A 13,045-nucleotide genomic window follows, 5' to 3' on the forward strand; every position below is an offset into this window, starting at 1 on the left:
TCTTATCTTGAAAAACCAACTCCTTGATAGTTGTTCCAAAATTGCGAGTTTGTGATTTTCTTACCTAACGTTTCGTTACGTCAACGTTACTAACTTTGGCCTCATGCTTATTATTGTATACCTGCTTTTAAGAGCCCCCCCCCTCTTATACAAGTTTGTGTTTACATATAGCAGCGCATCGCAGTTATAGGAGGCATCGTTTCACGCGGCTATCGATTTCTGTATGAACACATACTGTACTCATACATATACGTGTATATAACTATATACATATAACGTATACGTGGGCAGAGTGATCCTCCCTCTTATTTCCCCTCTTCGTCGACGATTCCCCTCGCGAAAATTTTCCAATCGAACTTGAATGGCAACGGTATTGATGTCGTCGCTATGAAGCGCCCCAAAAGGTTATACGATTCGGAAAATTGATTCATGGCTCACAACGTCAACTCAAATTCATTTCACGTATTGAGCAGTTCTTGCGTATCGGTAAAACAATTATTATACATACTACAATAAAATTAATGGTGAAAAATTTTCTTGCCATTTATGTGAATGGTTAAAAATTGAAGTGATAATCAATAAAATTCTGATATTTAATTGAACCGGGTGTTGAAATTCCGGTAATTATAGCACGGAATTTAAAGAACACATCACGTAATAAGCGTAATACTCGGGAAACTGGGACGCAGTTATTCACAGTACTAATTGTGATGAACGGTGCATCTGAGTTTCATTTTATTAATTAATTTTTATTAGCCTTCCACGTGCTGTCCGAGGACTCCGTCTCATGTATGGGTGATCGTTGAATGAACTTTAAGCGTGGTTTGGTTGGAATCGACGTGTAGTAAGTGCGTCACACAAATATAAACTAGGTGGTGTGCAGAGGACGAAGCAGAGGAGTGAGATCGGGCCCTAATGGCACTGTCAACACTTTTTACTTCACTTTTTACGGCTTTGCCTACGCCCACGTGCCACCGCTCTTTATACATCCAAGTAAATAACCCCGCAGCGTTTCATTGCTCCCCTATACTCGACCAGCCCACCCTGATCGTTGCGACAAGGTCCGATCCGTTCTTTCTCTGGGTTAGCTTCTTGCTTTTTACTGTCTTTTTCGCATCCCGCAATGGTCATTGAACTATGCAGCGAGTGACGAAAGTTACAGGTTCCGCAAGAGTTGGAAGACCTTCAACCGAACCGCTAGAAACCAAGGTCGACTATTTTCTACTCGATGGTTGACGAAGTTCCAACTTTTCTGAATAAAGTCATTTGCTGAGTGGTTGCATTTTTCTTTACCATTTTTTTTTTTTTTTTTTGCAAGGTTTCATGTATGTGCGAAAGTCGAGAAAACGCGATGCCGTTACAAGGAACAATTCCGTCTGCATCTGGGGTATCGAGAAAACGAACGAGAGAATGGAATACCAACGGTAAATGGCTAATTGAATATACGTCTTGTCAGGTATAAAACTGCCCTCGTTGTCAGAGGTATACACTCCGCAAGTCGTATGTGGTTGTATAAGTGCACGGTGAACTGGGTCAGTCGAAGGGATCGATAGGTGGAATCTGTTTGTCTGGTGACTGGTACGGTGACGCCCATAATGCATTGCTTTGCCTCGGTTCGTAACAGGTGGAGGGTAAAAATTACAGCACCACGCAACAAGGTAAAAGTGGAAGCCTGTCAACAAGGAACGCCGGCGATAACCTTCGGTTAATCGTGTCAGGAGAAGATTTTTACGGTTCGAAGATTTGACGATGATGGAACGAGGAGCCAAAAGCTACAAGTGTACGTTTGAATCAGAGTTCAAGGTGGAAATATACGAATCCAAAACTATGCACCGATCCTTTGTTTATAGTTCCTACTTGGGTATGGTTGTCGAGAAGAGAGAAGTAGGCAAAGGACGAAATGAAAGTAAGGAGGAACGGAAAAGAAAATTAGAAATTGCCCTGGAGTTGATCAACGGTCATCTACTGATGATGAATCGAACTCGGTATCTGTCGATCGAGCAAAAGATTCGTTTCTTAAAAAAAAAAAAAGAATCTCGCAACGAATCTGATCGAGCAGTAAATTCTGAGCGGAGGTGAAGTCTCAGCTCCGCTGTTGTTGGATACATTGCCGGTGTGTGCGTCCTGGTTGGATTGATTTCTTTTTCCATCACTGGATCACACGGTGTGTCCGTCTGTTCTTGGCGGTGTCAGAACCGCTCTGCTATCTTAGCAGGTGGTCGCTCACTTTGCGGATTGGAATTATCGTTGGCTGACAACTCGTCGTCGATGACGGGTAACGAACGATTTTCTATCTCTGTATATTCTTGTTCCCCTTTTCTTTTTCTTTCTTTACAACTACGAACAAAGCTTGGACAGGCACAGATTGAAATATCCTCGTAACTGGTTTCTCTGGGTTGAAAGAATACCTCAACCTGATTCTCGAAGTCCTCGAAGATATTTCGAGACTTGAGCTCCTGGGCTCCCGTTTCCTTCGCCCCATCACGCCCCGATCGATGAATCTCTCATTTCCTATGTTTTTAACGGGACCGGAACCGCTTCGCCTCGCCTCCGCTTCGATACCAAACTCATTGATTTTTGGTCCCACGCACTGCCGACAGCGAGTCAAAGAGAGAAAAAAGAAGTCAACCGCTGCCAGCACGCACGGCTTATGGTACACATATACTTATATTTACCTACCTACCTTTGCCCAGAATGTATTACGCCGTAACTCTATACCTCTTCTTATCTCTCGCGACAAACTGAAATTGTAAATTCGCAATGATCCCTATCGATAATGATCGAGTCAGGAGAAACTCTCGGTGTGCTCGGATGGTTTCGAATTACATCAAGTCGCACTTCGCAGTAGGTACCTACAGTATATAGTACCTGTCATCGTGCTCCCATATACTTCTCCATAAAAACAACTCGATTCCTCAAAAATATGTACCGTTCGATCCCTTTCACTTGGCGACGATGACTGATGGAAGATCGAATTTTTTGAACGTTAACGGTTACTCGAAGTTGAAAGGTATATCATGGGCTTGAAGTTGGTAACCTTACATTAACGATGCATGTTTAGGAAAATCCTTACTTCGCAACCTTAGGATTGTCTGAAATTCAACCAGTCAATCAAACCAAAGGAGACATGTTCATATTTTGAAAAACGTACTCCTTGGAAGTCGTTCTAAAATTGTGCAACGATTTATTCCATGATGTTTCGTTACGTTAACGTTACTAACTTCAACATGGTGATGTATTCCCATCGGCGGTCCTCAGATCAGTTCGAAATCTCCTCCCTTGATTATTATTCGTCCATGGATTGATCTTGTGCTTGCAATTATCATCGATGATAGCTCCAATGCACTTTTTCACACCTTGTGATCCTTTGCGTCACAATTCCAGCTGTTTGTGGTACGTTACTTATTAGTTTCCTAGGGCAACCCAGAAGTGCACCACGTCGAGTATGTCAGCGGCTGCGTTATGCGTATCTATGATGCGGATGTCTGTGTAATATTTCGCGCGAATGTAATCGCAGCAGGTACTGCCATCACGTCGTTCATCATCGCACGGTCGAGATTTCATCTATTTTCTACAGTCTATACGCGTATATCTATACTGTTGCTGCATCATGTGCCAAGTTGAAAAGTTTTCTAGTACTTGTATACAGCTTGAGTACCTACTCGGTACACTCTACCTATCGGAAGATGAAAGTTGGCATGAATCTGTCGGACCATGCGTCGATTACCGCCGGTGCCTATCTCCAATTACTGATCGACATTTCTTAACTTCCGCGAATTCAAATCGCTGCCGACGCGTTTAAACGACCCAATACTAACGGACGAATCGCTTTCGGTGTTTCAGGTGAATCCGGCCGAGCGTCAGGCCCCGGAAAAGGAGGAAACCTGGACCTTGGCGTCGGAGAATCATGACCAGGAGACGGTGGATGAAAAGAAAGGGGCATCGCACTCGGTGGTCACGCCCTGCGATTACGAGCCTAATCTACCGCGTAGCCACGAAACCCGAAAGAGCAAGACCAAAAGGGTGAAGAATTATTTGAGGAAAAAGTGCAAGGACGCTCTTTCCAAGTCAGAGGATGCGGCAGGAGCCGAGAAACGAAGGGACCAGAAGTGCACCTCTTGGTACGTCGACGAAAAATGTAGCGAGGAGGAATTCATGCGCGATCATTTGGACTCTTCGTCTCTTGATCGAACAGCCGATCGCCGAGTCTGCGAATCGGTTGAAAAAATCCAATCCAGAGGGAGCAGATCTTCGCTCTACGAGGACGCTACCGACGTCTTATTGGCCCTGGATGAAAACGTCCTCGCCGTTCCTTCCCTGAATTCTCAGGAAACATCCCGTGGGTTGAAACCTCTTCCAGCCTCATCTGCGGAGACTCTAGTTTCGGATGGTGTTAACCTACATTGTGTTCTCGACAAGTGCGAATCCAGTGACACTTTAGTGCCTGAATTATTGTCAACGGAAACTACGATCGTTGTCGCGAAGTATTCTTCTAGTCGCAAGAGTAATGACAGTTCTGCGATTGAATGTGGTGCCGATTGTGATGCGGCTACGTTTTGCGAGAGTCCCGATGAAGACGTACCTCGAGATCGAACCAACCGTAACAACGAAGCGGAAGTTGTTGCACCCTCTTCTCTCAGCATCGGTGAACCCGTTCAGCATCCGATACTCGGGGTGAGTTTACTTTTCATTTAGTTATTCAAGTTAAGGACCTTGAAGTGTTGAGTTGAAAAAAAAAATGCGAATGGTTGGGAAAGTTCTGCAAAAAATTTGGTGACAATGTTTTTAACTTCGAGGTGACTGAACACGTTGAGAGAAAATTAATATTTTTCAACTTATGGAATGATTTTGAACGCGGTGTATTCGCTAAATTTCAGTATAATGTTTTGATCTATTAAACTTGACTACATTTTAGACAGTTCTAAAATTACTAAATTGGGATTCTTTCGAAAAACTTATCGTTACATTAACTTTGTGAATTTTAACCTCATAATAACACATCGAAGTTGAACTTTTCTATACTTTTGTCAACTCTTGAAATAGGTACATTTGGAAGATGAAACAATTGGGTTTGACTTGTTATAACTTGGAAAATTGATAGAGTATTGGTGAAAATTTATTTATAAATGTGTGGTATTCGGTACAATAACAACAAAGAGTTTCCAAAAAAAGTATATATATAGACTATATATGTATATATATATATATAAACGTATTCACATTTTTCAAATCTCACGCCATCAAAGTCATTCTGAAGTTGCAGAATAGTGATTTTTTCATTCAACTTTCGATCGTTACTGCAACTTTAACCTCATGGCACAGCAGGGTCAGATCGGACTCGACGTCTGGTTAAGTAAGACGTATCTGTAGGTAGAAATACACGCATATACCTACACCTTTGGGAGAGTATGTGTCGTGGTAGAGAGAGAGAGAGAGAGAAAGGGAGCAACGAAGACGAATAGAAAGAGAAGAAAGAGAGGAGGAGAGGGTGCAGGGTGTGTATGGGAATCACGGGTCGTGCTCATTAATTATATCGGACTGATCTATTGGGATCAGAGTATAGGCTAATAGGCTAATAGCCTGAAACTCAACTGTATTCACTTTCCTGTCTCCGGTTATCTAGCTGCAGCGCGGTGAGTGTCTCTTGGATATATTACACTTACTTGGTGAAGAAAAATAAAAAAAAAATAAAAAATTCCCTCGCCGTGTGTATCGCGACGACGACGACGGTTGTCGTCGACGATTGTCTGACGTAAGTTAACTATTCGTAGGTGTTGTGTGTGTACAACGTACACGGATACGTACGTACGTATGTATGCAAACGGCTCAACGCCGCAGCGTTAAACTTTTTCGTCCCACGCCACAGTTTTATTAACTCGTGACACGCTCTTGATTAAAATCTATCGAACTAACCAGACTAAACAATACCCCATATCCTACTTACCAGTAATATCGATACATCCGCACGATCTTATACCACCCACCCACCGACCAACCCGCAATGCGGGTTATAGAGCCAATCTAATCGCATGCCGCGTGCATGCACGTTATTCCCGTTTCAAGTCACCTTGTTAAATCTATAACACGGCATATAATACCAATTATTTTAACGCAAACCTAGCCTATTGGAATATATATATATATGTATATATATATACCTATTCTTCGATGCGGATATATGCAATTGACGACAATTATCCCCTTGTATTACGTACACGATCAGTTTCCTTCAAGTAGTTTCGTGTTATTTTGTTTGGACTCGTTTTTTTTTTTTTTAACTCCGTCAAAAATTCGTTATTACGAAATATAAGCATGTAGCCAGTGAAATGTTAATCTGGTGTAGTTCATTTTAACTGCGAAGTCTTTGAACGTTTCTTAGTTATAAAATCTCGTTATCAATCACCGGCTTTTTCTTGTCACGATATTTTCGCAAAGGAATGGAAAGCCTTATTAATCGTTTTGGTTTTTTTTTTTTTTTTATTTTATTTTATTTTTGCAAATTCCAAGTGAAATTATTCGTGGAGAAAAAAAACTTGTTCCTTTAAGCAACTGTTGCGGTAACTAAAATTGTCCATACCTAGAGATCTGTTATATTATATACCGATATGAAAGTCGCACGTGTACTCGAGGTGTTATGTAATAATTTTCAGAGTTTTACATACGTGTACGTAACGTGATATATGCTTACCTGTCTATCGGACTTTCTCGACTGATGATCGGGTGAAGCTGCCATGCAGGAACAATTTTAATGCAGTTCGCTGTGAGCATAGTGATCGTTTCTGTCAGCAAACTGACAGATTTATAGTTCGCATCACGCGTGCGCACGCGCGCTTCGCTAACAGCAGCAAGTCAACAACGCCAGTATATACGTACACATGCATATATATGTATAAAGATTTGCGATTTATCGTGAAAAAAAAAATTCATCTAACGCACACGCAGAACCGTTTTTTACTGTGTGCGAAATACGAGAGCGCAAGTACATATGTAAGGTATAATTCACGTCGCGAAAGGGAATCTCTGCAACAGAAGAGACTGTATTCTGCTCAGAATGCAAAATAAGAATATGAAGCAAAAAAAAAATACAAATAAAGTGACCAAAAAATAAATGGATTCCGCGAGACCAAAGTCTGGAAAATAATTCCTTTGCAGCGAAGTTCTTCAATTCTCGCCTCGAACGCTTCAGAGAGCGATGCGGGGTGTAATTAGCGCGAGAGTAGCGCAGTGGAGCGCAGAGCGAACGGAGGAGGCGAATCAACGCAAAATGAGCAAATGCCAAACGCTTTCCGCGTGAGTGAAAAGAAAATCGCCCAAGGTTGTTAATGCAGGCGTCGATAACGACGCGCGCACACGTTTCGCTTTCGCGCACGCGCGCTTTATGCTTGATGGCCATTAGCGTTACACTCAGAGATGGTATAATTTTCACGCGTATTTTTCTCTGGACTGACCATGTTGGTGATGTTGGACTTGGTACACTTGATAAACAAACAGCCTTCTTCGGCGGACACGCACCGAAATTAAATCTCTTCACCATCGAGCCGCATAACCAGTCAGCCATAAATCACCAGCACCCACCGTTGAGGAGTATGGATTATCCATCGTACACTACTGGAACCAACAGAGTAGAGCGACGTTGGCACATCACTAAAGCTACACGTAACGCTGAAACTCGTCAACGTTGAAACCACCAGTAGAGTGACGTTAGCACATCACTAAAGGCCACACATGAAGCTGAAACTCGGACCTCGGTATTTTCGCAACGTATCTCTGACGGATTCCTTCAAGTCAAGTGATGTGTTCTATCTCAGAACAGCAGGGTACCACAGAAGCCCTGGAAGTCATGTAGGAATATTTTGATCAAATGTCAAAAGCTTCGTCGTTCACCAGATTTGGAGGTGCCGGTCAAGAATCTAACCTTGAGATTCATTTCCTTCGTGATTCACAATCGGATGAGCTGGATCAGAGATGTGCACTTACAATTTCTTATTGATTGGAAAAGAATGAACCGAGGATGATTTTTACCCTGAAAATAAAGTAGTTCATCATCATTCATCAGAGAAACGTAGGTATAGGATAACCCTGCGTAATGTAAAAGTGGCGTGACTTTAGGGACCGAGTAAGAGGAGCGACTTTGCAAGGATGATGTAACGATCCTGAACACCCCTAAGAAATGACTAATGCGTACCCGATGACGTGTAATAACGGATCCAATTAAAATTTCGTTCGAGGGATAAGCGTGCGTACAAGTTGATCGTACATAACGTATATCAATGCGGGTACGCATTGTTAACCACGCGATAATCAATAACAAGGTACGAAACTACAGGGCCGGAGTTTTTTTTTTTTTTTTGCTGTGTGTCAGTACAAATGTATGAACACACAAATGTTACCATCATCCGCAATAGCCACTCGTCCATGAGGAGTCGGCTACACGCATGGTACACGAAACTCTCGTATCCTAAACTCGAGTGCCTGCCGGTATAAACGCGTACATAGAGATCCGGAGATAAGCGCGGATATGGACGAGACCAGGGGATACAACACGTGTATAGATATATATTATTAGCCTCTTTTGACGGACGCGTGTCACGGCGGTACCACATGTGGCGATCGTCAGAATTATTGAAATTGAACACCATATCGTGCCGCCTCGCATGCTATCCTCGCTCAATTTCACCGCATGATCTTTCAACCTCCGTTCTCTTCGTTGTTCGTCATGCGATATCGCTCTGTTGTTAGCCCTGGTTAACCGAAGCATCCCCCTTCCCCTGTCATATCGTTCATTTCATCCTTAATCCAACGTTTGATCATCAGACCAACAGAAGTTCACTGCTAGCAGACTCACCCAAAAACTTCAGTGCATAACGACAGTAAAAGATGTGTTGTACCAAAAGGGAAGGACAATATTTACACCTGTTGAACAGTGTGTAGATCTGCCAAGTGATGTTTGGCACCGAACGGTGGAGTTCATTAAATCGGTACTAGACAGGCTGGTGCGGGTGATGATCATCGACTGCATGCTGGGTGTGAGATGAAGAAGAAGAAGACGAATAAGCTCGATGAAATGGAACGAGCTAGGGTGTGAATATAAACTTACCGTCGCCGCAATGTCTGATAGATGAAAATCGTCGTTATATGGTACGTGCTGCATACTACTTAACGGCGGAGAAAGTGGTCGGCGGGTAGGCGAGGGTAACCATAACGATGGTCTGTCGGTGATATTGGATCGAGTGGGACTGCACGTTGCAATTCAATGCGAAGGGGGCGAGTTTAGATCATCGACGTACCGCATAGGTATATCTATACATGTCGGTATGTGTAGTAGAGGAGACATCGTGTGGTGCCGGTTATCATGCCGGATTAGGTCACGTTTCCGGTAATTAATGGCTCACGTCATCTCTATACTCGATCGAGAATTACACAGATCGTTTGTTCGATCGTATAGATCGTCCTCCTCCTCAGGACTTCGATGTCGTCGTTCGTTCGTTTTCTGTTTATATTTTACTACCAGCTATTTCCACCGTCGAGCATGAAATGGACAATGAAGAACTTACCTATATGGCACTTGTGATCCTCGCTCCTGCATATGGGGCTGCGTGGCGTTTCGTATGCGCTCTCAACTGTTGCGCCTTACCATTATATCCACCTATAACCCTATTCGTCGAGAGGAGGACTATTCGTTTCCTTATACACATTTAACGACTTATGGGCGCACGTGAAGTTTATGTTTCGTACGCGATTCTATCGTGTCGCGCAGACTCGAATTTCTTCTCATCTTCATTCCATTGCTGGTACTATCAATACCGTATGGTTAGCTTTGTTACTTTTAGCCTCATATTACTTGTACGACTGACCGAACACCTCAACGTTAAGTACGTAATACTTAAGCTTTTTATCCAATTGCTGGATAATTTTGGCTAGTATAAACGAGGGTTGAGATTCGACCATGTTATTGAAACGACTCTAAGATCCGTGGTGGTAGTTTTAAATTCCAACTCTTTGAATATACGTATAGTTTAACGAATACGACGATACTCTTCAGATTATGATTTTACACGTCGATTCAAGCGACCGGTTCACTTACAATCAAACAATTCGAAAGGATTTTCAAAATCCTATTCCATTTATTTAACCGCAGTTGTTGACTTTCAAAATTGGTAACCGTTGATTTTCGATCTACCGTATCGACGTATCCTGACGGTGCTGCAGCACATCAATGCTCGACGTCGTACAACTCCTAAAGGCCGGGGTGCAGTGGTTAGGTTCTTGCCTCAAGCCGTACACGAAGAAAGGTAATAAATAATGAGGCAATCCGGGGAAATGAAGGCAGCGGCACAAGCGGGAGCAGCGGCAGCGGCATCGCGTCGTGACGCTCGGAGGTGAGATGACCCGTGACCTCCTCTTCGCTCACCCCAGTCTCTGATCTCAGCCCAACTAAGACCCAGCCTATGGTGCATAGGTATGAGCCTACCTCGACTGGCAATCAGCCGAGGCATGCCTGCCTCGCGCGGAAATTTTTACTCCCTTTAGGAGCGAGAACCTCGCCTAGAACCATGCTCTAGCCACCACACCATGGGGACACGGAGAAATCGGTTTGGTAATTAACTCCATCCCTGTGATATTATCTCTTGCGAGACTTGCTTCGCTGTTTCATCCGGTCATGCCGAAGGTAAAAGTCTCGGCTCGGCGGGGTTGGGAAATAAGGATCTTTGGTACAAAATTGATGTTTTGTGAATCTGGCGAATTGTCACTTTCAACAGACGGTGTTGAAGTTAGTAGTTGCGTTATCGTAACGAAAGATTGGAACTTTATTATCTTAGAATGACTTTGAACGAATTATGATTTCGAAACATGACGAACGTCTCTTATTTTATTACAATTTTCATAAATTTCAGACAGTTCCAAAGTCGTGAAATAATGATTTTTGCCTCAATACATGAAACGTTCCAATAACGTTACCAACTTTAACATGATACTTTCAGTTGATAGTGTAATATGTAACCAATTTTAATCTCGTATTTCAAGTCTGTCCAAATTTTTCTTTCTTCATACTATTAGTATCATGTAGTCGATTGTTTTTTTAAACGTACCGTACATCGTTTTCATAATATAATGCGACGAAGCTCAGCTCTTAATTCATCCGTAGAGCTATCCAGATGGATCATAATTCTGCACGGTTGCATTAGCGTTTCATTCAGAAATCCAGTGAAAGGAAGGAATAAGAAATTGCAGAACGATAACACGGGTTTAAGCACTTTGTGTCGTCGCGTGGGAGGATTCAGGGTGTAATGGAGTTCTCGGGCGTTGTATTCACAGTTTGTGCAACGTCTGGTATAAGTATAAGTGGCGAGGAGGAATTTGCACACTCAAGATTGGAGTCAGCGGACAGAACCCTGGCAATTACGCTCGGGATAGTACAAGGTATTATACGTACATATATGTACGATAAGGTACACGTACAAGCGAGAAACCGCGATGCATGGATATATCGCGGATTGTAAACGGCGATAAGTGAGACACGGGAAAGTCAAGAGGGATAATTGCGACGATGTGGGTTAAAACCTCACTCGCTCGCACGCTCGCCGTTTCATTCGCCTTGGGACTCGACGCCCGACTGACTTCAAACGTCGTTCGTTTCTTACCACGGCGACTTGACAGCCGGTTGTAATCGCGAACTTTAACCGTCGACGGCACGCCGATCTTCCATTCTCGTCGCCTTTACCTCCATTCCACTCACCCGCTCTTCGCATGATCGTCCCGACGATGTATCCTGGTCCTTCGTCCTCTTTCTACATGAATATCATACGCCTGTGTGACATTGACGCTGTGACTATCATAGGGACGAAAACCATTCCAAGGACTCGTATACTTGCCGACGAAGCTGAAGTTCGTAGCCAAACGTGTTAAACATTTATTGGAAATGGAAATATGAAGTTCAGATTTGAACCAGAAATCAAACTCTATGAAAGCATTTGGGCATTCAAGGTTTGTCGCAAAATTTTCATTCTTGGACTTTACCACCTTATTCCAACGAACGTTACAACGTTTTACTGCTAATTCTGGCTGCCGGCTTCAGCGTCGTTGCTTGGTAGGTGAAGGATGGTCGTGACGGGTGTAACTCACACCTTATGTATACACCGGTAGCTTTGCAAAGGTTAATCGCCAAAGCCGAGGAAATTCGAAATGAAAGATGCCAGGATGCTCGCCGGATGACGGGTCAATTTCTCGTCGAGACGAGATGCGAGGTTATACAGGTACGATGTGCTTTCGTCGAGGTCAGTCGGGGTCAAAGGTCAGTCGACGCGGGATGATGAGTCGGGAAAGTTTCGGAATATACCCGCTCGTAGCATGGCTGCCAGTGTAACGAGATGGATTGAACCGGTCAAAACGAATTTTCAGTCTGGGTTTTACGATAGATGATGTCAAATAGATAAAAATTTGTTTTTTTTTTTTTTTCCCCCCCCTCTAGAAACCAGAAAGATATTTTGGAATTTAAGAAATATTACCCATATTTTCTCAAACATTTGTTGCAAATAACAATGAAATAAAGTTCAATTTTGCGTTTAATTCACTTTTATTCTGAAATAATAATTGATAATAAACTGCAAATGTCTGAAAGAATTGATAAACAAAGTTTAAATATAAATATTTTTCGTACTTTATCTATTTTCGCATGGACTTTCTCGTGTCAACTCCCAAACGTAATCATCCATCATGCTGTAATTACACTGAAATTTATTTACATAAGTAGAAGCTCAATTAAAATTTTTTTTTTTTTTTTTTCTGTTTATCTGCGTCATTCAAGTTCTTCGTACCATTTTTGAGAACCCCTTTAGCCATCTTCTCAGATTTATATCGCACGCTTTGAATCATCCACTTTTTTCCAAGTCTCTTGCAATATTTTTTCTCTTTCTTATTACATCTTTAAAACCGTTCTTCCGAGTTACGCAAAAATCGTCCCACTATGTTCACTACCATAAACAGATACGACGAACCGTTTTAAAGTTTCGCTTTAAGGTACCGCTCTCGGCGCGCTATCATCGTG

General features: G+C 42.7%; 1 protein-coding gene across 2 annotated transcripts in view; it reads left to right on the forward strand.

The window, feature by feature from the left end:
* The window catches only part of LOC124213094 (pleckstrin homology domain-containing family G member 4B), a 192,966-nt gene that overhangs the window by 26,992 nt on the left and 152,929 nt on the right, over positions 1-13,045 (forward strand). For both annotated transcript variants that reach the window (XM_046613956.2, XM_069133325.1), the window contains exon 2: positions 3,844-4,674. In XM_046613956.2, the coding sequence (XP_046469912.1) occupies positions 3,844-4,674 (831 nt within the window). The remainder of the gene's footprint in view (positions 1-3,843; positions 4,675-13,045) is intronic.

This window comes from Neodiprion pinetum, chromosome 2, assembly GCF_021155775.2.
Source record: "Neodiprion pinetum isolate iyNeoPine1 chromosome 2, iyNeoPine1.2, whole genome shotgun sequence".
Classification (NCBI taxonomy): domain Eukaryota; kingdom Metazoa; phylum Arthropoda; class Insecta; order Hymenoptera; family Diprionidae; genus Neodiprion; species Neodiprion pinetum.